Consider the following 17,513-nt stretch of genomic DNA (forward strand, 5'->3'; position numbering starts at 1 on the left):
TAAACCATAATGGAAAAGAACATTAAAAAAAAAAAAAAAAAAAAAGAATGTAAGGACTTCCCTGGCGGTCCAGTGGTTAAGATGCTGTGCTTCCCTGCAGGGGGCCCAGGTTTGATCCCTGACTGAGGGATCTAAGATCCCGCATGCCACGCAGCGTGGCCAAAAACAACAGAAAAAAAAAAAAAAAAAAGAATGTGTATATGTGTATAACTGAGTCACTTTGCTGTACAGCAGAAATTAGCATAACATTGTAAATCGACTATGCTTCAATTTAAAAAAAAAGAAAATGATATTTTAAGAGGAAGGCCTGGCACCAGCTTCTTGCTGTCCTGAAGCTTGGGAGCACACGCCCAAAGCTGTGTGCTTGGGCCAGGGTACAAGAAGCTGTGCCCTGCTGCCCTGCTCTCCAATTCTGCCCGGGAGACCCCGGGCTCCATGAAGGCGGACATTCTTTTCTCTCCTCCCCGCAGAAGCTCCAGCGGTTAGCACCTCCCTGCAAGCTAATAATGATCTTCCAAATAAACTGAGCAGGCAGAGAAGAGCCTGCCCCTACCCTCAGGAACTCTCCTCTCCTGGAGAGAGGAGGTGGAGCCCAGGGCCTGACCCAAAGATTTCCAGGTCTGACCAGTGGATGAGGAGTCCTGGGCCCTGCCTCGGGGAGCCCCCATGCTGGCTGGGAATGCAGACTCACCCTCAGGGCAGTCACGGCTGTGAGCTGGGGCTTGAGGGCTCATCCTCAGAGTGGTGGAGGTCAGAGGTCAGCCAGGATGGAATCATCAGGGGAGACACCCCGCTCCCCGCTCCCCGAGGATGAGGCAGTGAGAAAGCCCTTGTGCCATGGCACAAAAGGGAGAATTTCTCATTATTCCTTTACATTCCACCCCTGCCTTGGCAGGTGAACACACACACAGCGGGGCTGTGGAATCTGTCCTCAGCCTGCACCTGAGTGGGGAGATCACCCACGCTAGCGGACGCCTGGGCAGTGTGGAGGCGAGTGGCGCCCTTGCCCACTCCCGGCCCTCACAGACACAGCCCACCCACACCCCCCAGTCAGACAACTCCTCTGTCCTCAGAGGTCAGCTAAGACATTATGGACTCTGACAAGCCTGTCTGAACCACTTCCTCCTGGCCTGGGCCTCTGGGTCCTCCAGACACAGCCAATTTTGACCTAGTGGTCTCAAGTCCAACATGGTACCTTTATTGGAATGAATCACACCCCAGCTCCCCGAGAAGGGGCCATTTTTGGATCTCCAGGGCTGGCCTCGGGGCAGGACTGACCCTGCCCCCCCAAGCTGGACTGGGAGCGGAAATCATGGTCTGAGATCCACAGCCCCAGATCCTGCCACTCAACTCCAGCCCGAGATCATCTGGGGGCCTGGCCCTCAGTCCTCCTGTTTGTCTATTTCCTCTTCTCCAGATTGCAAAGACAGGTTGGAGAGACTGTCTTGGTCCATATTTGTCATCGTGGCGTTGAAAATGGTGTTCTTGGCCACTTCCTCTGTCACATCGTCACATAACATGTCCTTGCTCGACATGTCCTCGCTCATGGTCCTGAAGAAGCCATTAGAGAAAAACTCATGAGCTGCATCTTTTTGGGAGCTGAGAAAAGCAGCACCGGCCAGGCCTGGCTCTGCATTCCTGAGAGGTGGGTCTTTCCCACGCCTTGGCGGGTCCCCTGCCAAGCTTCACCACGAGCCCTTGAGAGACCCTCACCTCCAGGAGCAGACCTGTTCCATCTCCCAACCCTAGTCAGACCCTTCACTCTTCTGCATCTTTGTAACGCTGTCCACCATCTTCATCACGAGCATTTACTGAGCCCTTGTCTCGAGCCACTGTGCCAACCACTTTATTATTTTTTTAATTAATTAATTAGTTAGTTAGTTATTTTTGGCCGCACCATGTGGCTTGTGGGATTTTAGTTCCCTGACCAGGGATCGAATCCCAGGCCCTCTGCATTGAGAGTGCAGAGTCCTGACCACTGGACAGCCAGGAAATTCCTCCAACCACTTTATATGGGTGTAACGTTCCCAAATCCCTATGAGACAGGAAGGCTCAGCTCCACGTCTTTACCTCTCTGTGCCTCAGTTTCCTCACCTGTAAAATGAGGGATAGTGACAGGACCTACCTGTCACTATTGTATGTGGTGGTTGTTAGGATGAAATGTGAAAAGGCATGTATCTAGAACAGGACCTGAAACATGGTAAATGCTCCATACAGGTTAGCTATTATTATTACTATGTTATCATCCCATTTTGAAAATGTAGAAACTGAGTCTCAGAAGCACAGGCTAGGAAGTGTTAGCAGAGATAGAAATCCAGACCCTTTGGCTCCAGAGCCTGTGTTCTTACCTACTATGCTGTCACTCTGCTGCATGGCATTCCCCCTTCTCTACAATGGGGCAAACACCTATTCATCCTTCAAAGCCCTACTCAAATATCACTTTCTCTGGGAAACCTGCCCCAACTCCCCAAACCAAAGTTCCTCCCTCCTGGGGTCCCTATACGTCCTGTGTCAGAGTCCATTGCTGAAAACTGTTTGCATATCTGTCTCCCTATAAACTACGGCTTGCTTAAGCCTGGGGACTTTTTACCTCTGACAGTCCAGCCCTGGTACAATGCCTAGCACAGGTGGTGTCAATGAGAGTTGAAAAAGGAGGCAAGGAGCAGGAGGATGGTGGGGAGGAGGACTGAGGAAGGCCAAAGGCCCCTGTGCTATTAGCAGAGGGCACTGTAGGACATCAAGCAGCCTCTGCCCCTCCCTGTTGCCCAGGTCCAGGAAGAGAGTTCTGGGCTTTGCTGGCCCAAATCCCAGAAGGGATGGTTCTAACCAATCATGACAAGCCTTCTCCAGGGGCACTTAGGAGACCAGAGACCAGAGCTGCCCATGAAGCACTTGGGTGGAGCCCATTTCCCACATGGGGTCCTGGGCTACGGGGGCCAAGAGGCCAGAGTCGTAAATCAAGACTGGGTCCTTTGTGAGGAACTGGGAGTTCAGAAAGGAATGGAGAGGTACTCAGAAAGCTGGTTCCAGGCCAGTCCCCTGTGCCCTGGGAGGGGAGGGAGCCCTGAGTATTTCGAAGGGCATCACCCCAGTCCAGACAGGCACCAGGGGATGAGGAAAGAAGACGACATGGCCCAGTCTAGGTCAGGAGAGCCAGGCAGGATGGGAGCTGGCAGAGGCTGAGCTGGACAGAGGTACGTGGCAGCATCCAGTAGATCTAGGGAGTCTGCTGTGGACACAGAGTAGCCTTTGTATCATAGGCCCTTCTGGCAAAGGGGCAGGGATGGACAGTGCTTGAGAACGAGGCCCTGTTCTGACTAGAGCCCAGAAGCCTCACACACCTACCTTCTCTCTGGCGGGAGGTGCTCCAGGCTCTCAGGGATGGGCTGATCTTGCGTTTCTGGCAGCTTGAAGCAGAAGAACAAAGCCACGAAGGCTGAGATGCAGCAGAGAAAGACGGGTAGGGTAGCGATGTTCTGGTTGACGACTATCAGGGATGAGATACCTCCAGCCGCCCAGACCAGAGACAGTAGCCCCAGACCTGCTGCCCTGGAAGGGGAGGTGAAAGTTCATTTGGGGGCTTCTTGGGCCCAGAGACTGGGTACGGTGGAAAAAGGTTTTAGGGAAAACCCCACACCCTCATCTCCACCCTGTCCCAACTCACTGTGCAACCTTGGAGAATTTAGTTCTTTACTGTTGCAAGGTAGGTAGTAGTTTCTTCATGGGTCCAGCAGTGGGAAAAGTAAGACCACACACCATAGCGTGGGTATGCGGGGTTGGGTGGGGAGGAGGATACTGCAGCCACCACCAAGGGCTTCCGTGGAGAAGGGCCTGAACCTCAGAGTGGCCCAGTCACATTTCAGGCAGTCAGTGCAAGTCAGGGACTGGAGTGAGACTGCCTAGGTCCAAAACCCACTTCTGTCACCTGCTATGTTTGACTTTGAGGCAGTGCCCTTATCTCTCTGATTTCCTGTCTGAAATAGGGTTAATGATGGTGTTAGGGGGATTTGTTTTGGTGAGGGTTAAATGGAGTAACCCATGTAAATTGCTTAGCAGGGTGCCTCTCACCAGGTGATTACCCAATCTCAGCTGCTGTTATTCATTTTGCTATTGCCCCACACACCCCATGCACCCATGGCCATCACCCACCAGGCCCCCTACCTGAGGACAGTGCAGAGGAGCTCAGAAGTGTAGATGTAGAACACGGTGACCGTGGCGGCCAGGTTGAACTCTCCAAGCACGATTATCAAGACCAAGAGGCATTTCAACTCTGTGGCCAGACAATGTGACCACCTGAGTCTGTGGCCATCCTTCCCTCGGGGCAGGTTGGGGGGTCTGCCCACCGGCCCTCCCTCCATCCCTCTTAGAAGGCACCTGAAGGTCCACCCAGACCACCTGGTCAGCTGGCCAGCAGACTCAGAGGAGGGTCAGTCTGCTAGAGGCCCAGCCAGGCCAGGAATTAGTACATCTGCAGTGGGGGAGTTGGTCAGTGGAGTGGGACCTCTGTGGCCTCTGAGGCCACCATCTACTATGTGGACTCAGCTGTTGCACCTCTGCCTCCCTGTCTTCCACATGTTCACCCAGCTTCACCCACCCCACGGCCACCTCCTCCTGGAGCATCCACTCAGCCCCAGGCCTGCACCCTGTGTGCTGGGCTCCCTGCTCAGGGCTCTCCCCACTTCCCCTTCATCCTTTGCAAGCCTGGTCCCTGCGGCCTGAACAGCTAGACATTCCAGGATGCCCAACTCCAGACACATACATTGGAGGAGGAAGAAAAGAGTCTGGGAAATGCCCTTCTTCAGGTCTGGGGAAGCTGGGAGCTGGACCCCCTGCTCACTGACCTGGAGCCAGGAGTTTCAGCTCCTTCCCTATCAGCCTCTGCTGGACCCTGCCCTAGGCCTCCCCACTCCCCACTTTGGCTGTGGCCTTACTTGGCTCTGGGATGAAACCGGAAATCTAATTTTATATATTGGGGATTTTCCTCCTAGTTTCTCTCACACATGTGAGAGTTTCAGACATTTCTGCTTGACTCATTATAGACCCACTTTTTAAAAAAACCACCAAACAATAGAAACTGAACAATGGCTTTGTTTCCCCCATCTTGTTTTAGCCTGTCAACACTGCCAACATCTGGGAGAGGAAGAGTCCAGGTCAAGACACCCAAAATTCCAGACACCAGGGAAAGTGAGGGAGCCCCTTGAGGTGGACGCCAGATGCAGGCTCCGCCATCCCGGCCCCAGAGGCTTGAGGGGGCTCTTGTGGTCAGCAATTCTGATCATGTGAATGAACATTGACATCTTTTTTCTTTGGCTATGCCACGTGGCTTGCGGGATTAAGATTAGCTCCCTGACCAGGGATTGAACCCAGGGCCCCGTGCAGTGGAAGCCTGGAGTCCTAACCACTGGGCCGGCAGGATATTCCCAATACTGACATTTAATGTCCACATCCTCAGCCCTGCCACACTTCTAGCCTTGTGACCTGGAGCATATGCATTGTCTTAGGGTTCTTTGAAATTCTGAAAATATTGCCAGCCCACCCTCCCATTTCCTTCCCTAGTTCTGAGCTGACAGGGTGCAGGGCACTGTGCCCACCCTGGGAAGGAGTGGCCTCCATACAAGAATTGTTCCCTGGTGAGACTACAGGTGATACAGGGCAGGGGTAGCAGATGAAGGACTACTTTTGCTGCATCTGTTCACATTTAATTATTGACAGGAGTTGGAATCAGGCAGAAGAAGGCTGCCCACTCTCCTGCACAAGGACGATTCCTCTGGACAGCACGTCCTCACTTCCCAGGCCTCTGGGAGCTGCAAGCGCCCCGTTTGGGATACCGCCCTCCCCTCCGAGAGGGCAGTGCTCTTGTGAACGGCCCCTGCTCAGGATGTGCTGGGGCCTCTGTAGGGCAGGTGGGCTGTGGATGCATGAGGCTAACTGCCAAGGTGTTTTGTTGGCTGGATAGGGGCAGGAGGCAGGAGGGAGGGATTTGAGGAACCCGGAAGGCTGGGGGTGCCATCAGGGAGGTGAAGTGGGAGGTTAGGCGAAGCTGTACCTGAGGGGGGCAGAAGGCTAAGGAAGCACATGAGGGCGCCTTGGAAGAAAGTCAAAATCAGTCTTCGCTTCCTCTGTAACTGCTCAAGGAGAAAGATGCCGCAGAGCCGGGCGGGCACCTCCATCGTGCCAGGAATCACTTGTGTGAAGTGGACGTTCACTCCCAATTCCTTCATCCTGAGGCTCAGCATATAATAGTTGCAACCGAGAGCAAACCTGGAATTCATTGCCAGAAGAGAGATACTTAGAGAAAAAGACACACAAAGAAAGCCGGGGCCAGGATTAAAGACAGAGGCAGAGGAAAACGCAGCAGGGTGGCAATGGAGGAGAGAGATGAGCACAGAGATCTGGGTTCTGCAGGCCGCACCAGGGTCCTCAGGCCATGCTCCCATTGTCTCCCTGTACCCCTGGCCTGCAAGGCCATTTGCAGTCCCTGCTGGGTACACACTACATTCTGCACGTCACCAAGGTCACCTTGCGGAGGTGTCTGTTGCTATAGAAGTCCAGGATAGAGGCCGTAGTCACCTTCTTTCCAGGCAGCTGCAGCTACAGGACAAGCAGGACCAGCCAGAGGCAGTGCCGAGACCCCAGCTTGCTCCTTCCCCCAGCGGGACTCACGAGGCCCGCCTGCCCCGCACAGGGCCAGCCTGGCCTCTGTCTTTCCCCTGGCAGGGCTTGATTTTGCTGTCACCATACGCCTCAAGCAGTGGGCTGGGGACACCCTTTGGGCCGAGGTCCCACCTGAAAGGATGAGGAGGGAAGAGGCCCTTGCATAGCTCCCTGCCCTGGTCCCACTCTAGGCCTGAAGCGTCTTACCTTATCCAGCAGACTTAAAGGAATGGTCTTCTTGTTCACACCAGCTGCATAGCACAGCACCTGCTTGGCCTCTTTCAGCTTCCCTTTCATCATCAGCCACCATGGGGACTCTGGGAGAATCCTGCATGGCCCGCCCCTCTCTTACCCATCTCTCCGAGATGCCCCGCAGGCCCAAGTTGGCACTATCCCAGCCTCAGCGGCGGCCATCCTGCTCCAGCATGAGATGACTCAGATGTTGGAGGTCCTGAAGGCGACCATCAACCTTGGCCTCCCCTGCCCCCCTCCCAGCAGTCAGCCCGTCCCCTGCCCAAGCCATACACATTACCCACTGCTGCTCAGTGACAGCCTGCCCGCTAGCTGCTTCTGCACTACAGCTTCCTTTTCTCGGAGCCACCTCTAAGAGCTGTTTCCTATCTTGGGGGTTGTCCCCACCTGCCAGGAATACTGTCCTCCCCGTCCACACCCTCTATTAGAGCCTCGTTCTTGTAGTTGGGGAATTCTCCTGTTTCCTCTCCATCTCCTAATAGCCTGGAGAGTATGGGGGCAAGACCCCAGGTTTAACCCCAGGGCCCAGCCCCTGCCTAGGTGAATGGAGGTCTCCACTCTGGCCCATCTCCTCCGGGCCACATCTCCCATTGCCTTTGACCTCATAATAACCCTAGGCCCTTGGTTCTTCCCAATGCTACCAGGTTGAAGAATCCATACAGATTAACATTTAAAGCACTTCTTAAGTGCCCTTATTTTATCAGTTTGTTAATCTCCCCCCAATCCCGGACCTAGTATGATTATTCCCATTTTATTCTCAGCCTCAGGGAGTAAGGGCTTGCCCAAGGTCACAGAGTCAGAGCTAGTATGAACCTGATAAGGCACTCTTGATAAAACTATGCCATCAGTCCCTGCTGTTTTCTTGCAACTGTCCCTCCTCCCGCCCCAGCCTGGACTCTGTGGCTGGTCACTGTACACACACACCCAGGACTCTAGAGACAACGTCATCCCCTCTACCTGCCCTGCTCCTATTCCCTCCCGACCCAGGGGCCAGCAACCAGTCACCCTGTTATCCTTCTCCACTCTAAGGCTGCAAAACTGTCCTCAAGAAAGTCACCAAGGGACTTCCCTGGTGGCACAGTGTTAAGAATCCGCCTGCCAATGTAGGGGACATGGGTTCGGGCCCTGGTCCGGGAAGATTCCCCATGCTGCGGAGCAACTAAGCCTGTGTGCCGCAACTACTGAGCCTGCGCTCTAGAGCCCACGAGCCACAACTACTGAAGCCCATGCTCTCTAGGGCCTGCGTGCCACAACTACTGAGTCCGCGTGCTGCAACTACTGAGGCCCGCCCTAGAGCCCGTGCTCTGCAACAAGAGAAGCCACTGCAGTGAGAAGCCTACACACCGCAACAAAGAGTAGCCCCCGCTCGCCGCAACTGGAGAAAGCCTACATGCAGCAGTGAAGACCCAAACGCAGCCAAAAAACAAAAACAAACAACAAAACTCTGTCTCTGAAATTCAATTTGGCACTGGTGCACAGAGGCTGACTTTTTGGCATCAAGGCTGAGGAAGAAGAGAGGCATCAAGAGCAGGGACAAGGCTGAGGGTAAATAGGGGAACGGAGCGGAAGTCCCATGATGATAAGCAGAGTACCAGCCTCCAGCCCCACTGCGGAGCAGAGCAGCCTGAGCCAGGCAACTCACTGGCTTTGGGATCCCTCAGGGAAAAGGTACCTGACATGAGATCATCCAGTAGCAGTGGTTCTCAAAGTGTGATCAGTGGATCAACGACATCAGCATCATCTGGGAACTTGCTGGAAATGCAGGACTTCAGGCCCCATCCCAGTCCTACTGAGCCAGAAACTCTGGCAGCAGGGCCCTATCCTCAATGTTTTAACAAGTGCCCAGGTGATTCTGATGCTCCAGTCAATTTGCAATCTACTGCCCTAAAGGATTACCAGTCAAGGAGCTCCTGCTCCGTTTCCCCCATTAGCTTCTTAGTGACTTGCTCTTAAATATGAAGGGATGATCCAAGGTCACCAAATATTAAAGAAAACCTCTATTAAAAAGGGCCCAAAATAAGTCGAAAAAAATGGACCCCAAAGGACACAGATAATGTAGGGGACAGGAGAGAAAAAAGAAAACTCTAAGTTGTATCCTCCAAACCACTTGAGGACTTCCCTTGGTGGTCCAGTGGTTAAGACTCTGCACTTCCAATGCAGGGGCCACAGGTTTGATGCCTGGTTGGGAAATTAAGAGCCCACATGCCACGCACAGCATGGCCAAAAGAAACAAAAAACCATTTGAGAATGTTCTGCAGTTTTATTTTCATAAAACAAATTCCAGGGCTTCCCTCCCTGGTGGCTCAGTGGTTAAGAATCCGCCTGCCAATGCAGGGCACATGGGTTTGAGCCCTGGTCCAGGAAGATCTCACATGCTGCGGAGCAGCTAAGCCTGTGTGCCACAACTACTGAGCCTGCGCTCTAGAGCCCGTACTCTGCAACAAGAGAAGCGACTGCAATGAGAAGCCCATGCACCACAACGAAGAGTAGCCCCCGCTTGCTGCAACCGCCGCAACTAGAGAAAGCCCACGTGCAGCAACGAAGACCCAAACACAGCCAAAAAAAAAAAAAAAAATTCCAAATGCTATCACGAAAAAAATGAAATTAGAGAAAAGGAAGAGCAGTATAATCGAATGTAGCATGGAACTTTCTTGCCTGGAATTTCAGCTAAGTTCCAAAGCTAGTAAGAATGGCTGAGGGCTTCCCTGGTGGCGCAGTGGTTGAGAATCCGCCTGCCGATGCAGGAGACACGGGTTCGTGCCCTGGTCCGGGAAGATCCCACATGCCGCGGAGCAACTAAGCCCGTGAGCCATGGCCGCTAGGCCTGCGCGCCTGGAGCCTGTGCTCCGCAACGGGAGAGGCCACAACAGTGAGAGGCCCGCATACCGCAAAAAAAAAAAAAAAAAAAAAAAAAAAAAAAAAAAAAAAAGAATGGCTGATAACCTCATCTTCTAAAGAGAGGTGTTACCACATTCAGGACGGGACTTATTTAAAAAAATAATAATAATACAAAACAGCCCAGCAGCCACCTCCCTTAGCCACCTAGAAAGGCTGGAAATTTCCTGTTCATGGAAGTGAGAGGGTCTTGAATCTCTTCCCCTTCCCATGTTGCTCATCAACTCAAGCCTGGTGAAGGGCACTGCCTTAGAGAAAGGGAGTCTGTCCTTCCATTCTCTGGCTGGAGCTTGCTGATTCAGAAACTTGTGGGCTTGCCCTGGTACCTGTACTCTAGACAGAAGAGTTTCTGGTAGAGTCCTTGTGTGTCTCCTGAATTTGGAGGACTTACACAAACCCAGAGACTGGGGTCCCTTCTCCCTCTGGGTATGGTCAGGCAGGAGGTTGGTGGGAGCAGCCCACAGGGGCAGCCTGGGGGGTGGGGGCCAATGAGTTTTTAGCCAAGTGGACCCTGATGTCTTGAAGGCACCTCATGTGCTAGGGAGAGAAGACCTCTGCAGAAAGAGGCTATGGGGTGAACTGCTAGGGACAGGAGCTGGAGGAGGTCACAAAGACAGTGCCTGGAGCATTTGGAAATGCCAACGATCTGAAGACCCACAGATGGGCTCCTGGGGCATTTGAACATCTGCCCTACGGAGGACACTGACCATTGATAACACATCTTTTGTCACTTTTCTCTGATGCTGGGAACCTGGAATATTAGAGCAGGGAGACAGAGGAGGAAAGCAAAGGTCAGAACACACTAGGTTGAGCTACCTAGCCACCAGGGAAAAGGTGTGAACTGGATATAAGACCAAGTTTTAAATGGGACATGACTGGATTTTTTAATGACTGCCAGTGAAGCTTAATGATCAAAATGAGACTTTTTCTTACAACCAAGAATGATGGGAAAGAGATACAACCTGCCCAAGATATTGTCAAGTGTCAGGGAAGGGACAGCTGACCGGACATGTCTGCAGGTAGTGGTTGAAGAAAAATTGTGCCCCATTCAATAAGCTGTCTACTCATAGAATGTAGAACTATGTAGACATCGGCCAGAAGAAAGCCCTAAGGGGGATCAGTGTGATGGCTTCTGGGAAAGGATCTGAGAGCTGAGGGGAGCTGAAATTGTTGACTTGTTTTTCATCACAAACCTTTTGATACTACTTATTTTTAACCATATGCATTAATAACATTTTAAAAAATGTTTTAAGATAAAGTCATGAGGCGGTGGGGGGGATGAACTGGGAGATTGGGACTGACATATATACACGAATATGTATAAAATAGATAACTAATAAGAACCTGCTGTATAGCACAGGGAACTCTACTTCACTTTGCTGTACAGTAGAAACTAACACAACATTGTAAAACAACTATAACTCCCCCCCACACACAAAAAAGATCAAGTCATGAAACCCTCTTTCCCAGGTATATATGCCATGCTACCTGGCATCAGCTGTGTCCAGGTCCTCTCACTCATTCTCTAATTCCCTTTAACAACTGTTAAAGCTGGTCTCCAGCTTCTGCACAATTTGGAAGGTCTCCAAGCCACCTAGGTGCCCTCACTTTTAACTGGTAGCCCCAATTCTTACAATCCATATTGTGTACGGTTCAGTGGTTAAAATGCAGGGGCTTTGGAGCCAGACAGGCTGAGTCAAATCCCAGGTCTCCCACTTTTTTTTTTTTTTTTTTTTTTTTTTTTTGCGGTACACGGGCCTCTCACTGTTGTGGCCTCTCCCGCTGAGGAGCACAGGCTCCGGACGTGCAGGCTCAGCGGCCATGGCTCACGGGCCCAGCCACTCCGACGCATGCGGGATCCTCCTGGACTCGGGCATGAACCTGTATCCCCTGCATCGGCAGGCGGACTCTCAACCACTGCACCACCAGGGAAGCCCTCAGGTCTCCCACTTTTTAGCTGTGTGACCTTGGTCAAGTTATTCTGACCCCCTGAAGCCTCTTCCCTCACGCTTCCCTCCAAGCCTCTGGGACATGAGACTCACGCCCATCTTGTAAAGATAACATGTGATCATGTCAAGATTCAATATGATCATTTCTTCACCCAGAACTGCCTAACCCTTAACAAGGTGATTTCAGCTTGCTCCCTCTCACCTCCCTATCTGCCTTCTCTTCCATTCCTTTCATTTTGCCACCTGCCCATAGTAAGCAGTGCCATCTTGCTCTTGTGCCCAGTCCCTCCTCATTACTCCTGTAAGGTTTGCTCCATCAGTTGTCCCTTCATAGCTTCAGTCTTTCAGGTCTGTGACTCCCCTACAATTAAAAACATCAGGGGCTTCCCTGGTGGCGCAGTGGTTGAGAGTCCGCCTGCCGATGCAGGGGACACGGGTTCGTGCCCCGGTCCGGGAGGATCCCACATGCTGCGGAGCGGCTGGGCCCGTGAGCCATGGCCGCTGAGCCTGTGCGTCCGGAGCCTGCGCTCCACAATGGGAGAGGCCACAACAGTGAGAGGCCCGCGTACCGCAAAAAACAAAAAAAACATCAGAGACCCTTCCCTGACTCTGCCTTAGCTGCCCACAGACGTCCTCACTTTCCCCCTGCCTGCCTCAGCCCAACACTGGGAAAGTGTCACCTCCTGGATGGATATATTTTTTCAGTTCCTCCTCACTCCTCAACTTCCTGCCGCTCCACGGAAGCCATGTCAAGGTCACTAAGGCCAACAGACGCTTCTCCAGCCTCACCTTTCTTGCCTTCAACCCTGACCATTCCCTTGTCCTTGAACTCTGGCCTTTCAACACCTTTCCTTCTGGTTTTCTGACCATCCCTCTGACATCTCTTTGAGGGTCTCCTCTGATGGCGTTAATGCTGGGGCTCCCAGAGGCTCTGCCCTTGGCTCTTTGTCATCTCATCCCATACACTTTCTCCCAGGGAAAATCCCACCCACTCCAGCCCTTCAAGGACCCTGCACACCCCTCAACCTCCAGCCCAACAGACCCATCCCTGTGCATGCCCTGTATTCGTTTGCTCACCAGATATAAGAGATGAGGGGGAACACAGGCGCCCCACCCACCAGAAACAGCAGCCACCAGTGGGGAAGGCTGAGGGCAAGTCCCGTCAGGAATATGACCCCCAAAGCGAAAAAGCAGTGTCCCAGGATGATGGTGTGGGGCCGGTGCATGCCCACTAGCCACTCAGTGACTGCAGAGGCCAAGAGGACAAAATCATAATCAGCTCAGGGTACCCAGGGCTGCCCCTGCCCCCAGCCTTCGAGATGCCCCAGCCCTGCTCAGGGACTGGGTTTCTTCTGCCTGCTCAGGATCCGGGTCCAGAGACAGCACTTCAAAGCCAGGCAGAGTGCCTCTGCACCCCCAGGGCACACTTGCCTGAGCTCCAAACCACAGACATAGCCTCCAGTCTGTCCTCAACTTGGCTTGTCCTTGTCTTGGCTCTTAGTGCATCAGTGCTTTGGCCACCTAGACCTCGGCCTTTGTGGAAGACCCAGTTCCCTCTGGCTGGGCTCTGAAAATTTCCCAATGAGAAGCGAGAGCAGGGTTCCCCGGCAGGTTCCACACCAGGCCGCGGCAGCTGTGAGGCTGAATAAATGTACGGGCACTTGGGAATTTTGCATCACATAGGCCTGGGGTGGAATCCCAGCTCCTTCACTTAATTGCCGTGTGACCCTGAGCAAGTTGGTTAACTTCCCGAGGCTCAAGTATCCTCCTGAGCTAAAGGAATAATAGATTAGTGCCTACCGAACAGACAGTTGCCAGGATGAAAGGAGGCAATACAAATAGAGGGCTTAGCAGCTACCTGGCCCAGGTGCGGGAAGCAAGGGGTATGAAGGGGGGATGTGTGGGGTACCAGGGAGATGACGGTGCAAGGGCAGTGTGGGCACAGATTCTCTGCCATCTCTAGGCCTCCACAGCCTGCCTGATTGGGCCACAACTCCCCCTGTACTGCGGGCTCCCAGTAGGTACACGCGCGCCCCACCCCCCGGCGCCCGCCCCGCCCCCCGCCTCCGCGCCCCGCCTCACTTAAAGACGCGCTGCTGATGGTGTAGCCCACCGCAGCTTGGGACACGCCGAAGCGGAAGAACAGATATTGGTGAAAGCTGTTGACAAAGACTGTCCCGAAGCCGAAGATGATCAGTCCCAGCAGCGACAGCAGGATGCCTGGTGGCCGCCCAGCCTGCGTGCGTGGAAGGGAGGGGAGACTGCGTCAAGTGCATGGACCTATGTGGCTGGCCCCAGCCCGCTCCCAGCACCAGGACCAGGCCTCGAGCCGTACACCCGCCTCCGGAGGGCCCCTACCCTTGCCTCCCCTAAATTGAGACTCTTCGGCTCTGTATGGCCACATGGAGGGGGCAGGGGTGTCCCGGGGACCAGAGGGAACTCTGGAATTACTTGTCAGTTATGAACCCGAAGAGGAAAGACCCTGTGAAGAGTCCCGCCAAGTACATGTTCTGCACGATTTCCAGGTTCGGTTCCTTGCCACACACCAAGTCAAACTGGGGGTTATATGCAGGGATTGGCCACAGGCCTCCACCCAGGGCCTTCCAGGTCGAGACTGAGCCTCCACCCAGGGTGGGCCTTTAGGCAGAAGGGGCCTGGGACAGAGGCAGGTAACTGTGTGTGCAGCATGCCTCAGCTCTGTTACCTCTGCATCCCATCCTGCATCTGGCAGACTCTAGGAGTTAGGCCTGGAGAGAGGGACCAGAGACACAGGCCAAGAAGGGGGCTGGGTGAAGAGGTAACCAAGCAAAGGCCACAATCACCCAAGACTCTTTTCCAAGTACAGATGCTAGGCCTCACCCTAGAGAATCAAACTGGGCAGGTCCGTGCTGTGAAGGGCCCAGGTAACAGCTTAGGCTGAGAAACTCCATAAGAGGTACCAGATCAAATATGCTTCTTTCCCCAGTTCCCTAATTTCTGTGATTTCAGAGGGCAGAGCCACAACTACAGAAGCAATTCCCTGGGCAGGTGGCAAACCCTGCCGCCTGACATCTGCCCCTAGTCCCCGATCTACTCTAGCTTCCTGGCTAAGACCTGTAAGACCAGGGCTGGGCAGCAGGAATCCTGTTTCTGCCCTGGCCCCGCCTCTGCGGGTTGACCTTGGGCCACTTGCTTCCCCTCCCTGAGCCTCAGTTTCCCCACCTGTTCAGTGAGGGTGAGGGCAAATCTCTGGGGTCCTGGGTTAGCTACAGACAACTCAGGACAAGGCATACCTCATTGATCAGTGATCGCTTCTTGACCTCAGGATAGATCCACCCATCTTGACATGAGTCTGTGCGGTTGAGCCCAAAATGGATGATAGAATCCAGATCCCAGTCCACAGGCAAGTACATGAGGCAAGTCAGGAAACTGCCATTGGGTGCTCGGGGCAGGGTCAGATTCAGTCCCTCAGACTCCATCAGGTTGGGGCCCACTGCCAGTATCTAGCTGGTGTTGCAATAGGGCTTCTGTGGTGTGAACATGAAGATGTCAGCAAACAAGAAAAAGGCAGACAGGATGTTGGGAATGAAGGTGAGGGCCACCAGCCTCCGCTGAAATGTGCCAAACTCCCCTAATGCATCCATGATGGTGGCAAACTTATCATCTCGCCTGGCTTCTATGGCCCTCAATCTGCATAATAGCATATCCAGAGAACAGGAACGGGGGCTTTCTGCTGCCTCATGTTGATGGAAGCTCCTGAGATGATGCTGGGGATTTGAACTCTACCCTGAAGTTGTTTTCCTTTGCCATCTGTTCAAAGAGAGGATGCAGCTCAGTCTTCACTGACACCACTTTTCAGATATCAGAGACCAGTGTGGGAGGCACTGGCCAGAAACTGGCTTGAAACAGTTTGGATTCCAACCTTGATGTTCTCTGTACTTCCCTCCTTTGCTTCTGAAATTTCTTAATTTTTCCCCCATTGGCCCACCCATCCCTGATGTGTATAGAGCACTTAAGATTCTTTAATGTTTTAGAAAATGCTCTGCTTCTGATATCATGAATGACTAAGTTCTGAGGAGCTCTCCTGCAACTTCCCCACAATGGAAACTTTGTTTACACACACACTGAGGCACCACCAATCTTGCAAAAGGTAGGAGAGGTCTCCAGGGACCATTCCTTAAAAAGACAAAACAGGGACTTCCCTGGTGGTGCAGTGGTTAAGAATCTGCCTGCCAATGCAGGGGACATGGGTTCGAGCCTTGGTCTGGGAAGATCCCACATGCCGCGGAACAGCTAAGCCCGTGCGCCACAACTAGTGAGCCTGTGCTCTAGAGCCTGTGTGCCACAACTACTGAAGCCCATGTGCCTAGAGCCCGTGCTCTGCAACAAGAGAAGCCACTGCAATGAGAAGCCCACGCACTGCAGTGAAGAGTAGCTCCTGCTCCCTGCAACTAGAGAAAGCCCACACGCAGCAACGAAGACCCAATGCAGCCAAAAATAAATAAATAAATTTTAAAAACAAAACAAACACACACACACACACACATACAAATCTGGCTCTGAAGTGGCCATGAACTGAGGCCAAGGTGGGTGGTTGCAAGGCTTGGTCACAGAGGTGAGGAGACAGGGCTGGTGCCATGGGGCACCAAAATGGTAGGGTGACAGACAGCAACAGAGAGCCAAGCTGGAAAGGCAGGCGGAGAGGAGGAGTGAGGTAGCAGCACTGACTGTAAGGATATTACCTTGGAATAGTAGCAAAGTTGGGAAACTAAGTGGGGCTGAAGAGGTCCTGTGTTGGGGCACCCCGTGGCTACCAGCAAAGGCAGATGCAGGTCTTCTCTGAAGGAAAAGTTCTCCAAACTAAGCTTGCAAGGCTCTCACAGAATAAGATCAAGCCAAGGGCTCAAAACAAATATTATCTAACCCACAAGAAGTTAAGTCATTCTGTGAGTAAGAGATGGAAGTTATTATTACAGAAATGGACTTATAACCAGAGGCAAAAAGCAGACACCTTTGGAGGGAAGACACTACTTCTAAAAATAAAAACTATTGAATAACAAGTTGTTGAAATAAACACACTAAAGGGAAGGTTAAATAGATTTGACACAAAGATGAATTAGAAGATAGAAGATTTAATGTTCATCTAGTTGCAGGCCCAGTGGGAAAAAGAGAGAAGCGATATTTAAAGAGATAAGAGCAATCCATTTTCTAAAATTTGAAAAACATGAATTCTTAGAATCAGGAAACAGTGTATCCCAAGCAGGATAAATAAAAGAGAGACCCACTGTAACAAAGCTGCAGAACACCAGTGACAAAGAAAAGATTTTCAAAAACATCTAGAGAGAAGATAGATCATGGACAAATGAGCCGAGTCTACAGACTTCTGTTAAGAAACAAAAGTTGTGGACAACATATTTGGAGGAATTTTATCTCAAAACTGACCAAACCCATATTGTGTAAGATAAAACACTTGAATCATTGAGGATCCAAGTTGTGATTTGAAGTCTATGACATTTTCATAAGGGTAAAATGTTACCACTACTTTAATTACTGTTATAAATAGCTTTATAATGTTGAAAACTCATTGTTTAACTCTAAGACTTTTTTTTTCAGCCTCTCCCGTTGCGGAGCACAGGCTCCGGACGCGCAGGCCCAGCGGCCATGGCTCACGGGCTTAGTTGCTCCGCGGCATGTGGGATCTTCCCGGACCAGCGCACGAACCCGTGACCCCTGCATCGGCAGGCGGATTCTCAACCACTGCGCCACCAGGGAAGCCCTAACTCT

At 52.3% G+C, this 17,513-nt stretch overlaps 1 protein-coding gene across 1 annotated transcript; it reads right to left on the minus strand.

Annotated features, from left to right (window-relative positions):
- Positions 1-1,177: 1,177 nt before the first annotated feature.
- SLC22A14 (solute carrier family 22 member 14) lies at positions 1,178-15,539 on the minus strand. Its single transcript, XM_067043123.1, is given in 10 exon segments — positions 1,178-1,551; positions 3,346-3,549; positions 4,162-4,270; positions 6,047-6,261; positions 6,497-6,591; positions 6,862-6,982; positions 12,828-12,996; positions 13,833-13,986; positions 15,023-15,487; positions 15,489-15,539. Coding segments are annotated over 10 exon segments (1,752 nt in total). The 3' UTR covers positions 1,178-1,382.
- Positions 15,540-17,513: the final 1,974 nt, after the last annotated feature.

This window comes from Kogia breviceps, chromosome 10, assembly GCF_026419965.1.
Source record: "Kogia breviceps isolate mKogBre1 chromosome 10, mKogBre1 haplotype 1, whole genome shotgun sequence".
NCBI classification, from domain to species: Eukaryota; Metazoa; Chordata; class Mammalia; order Artiodactyla; family Physeteridae; genus Kogia; species Kogia breviceps.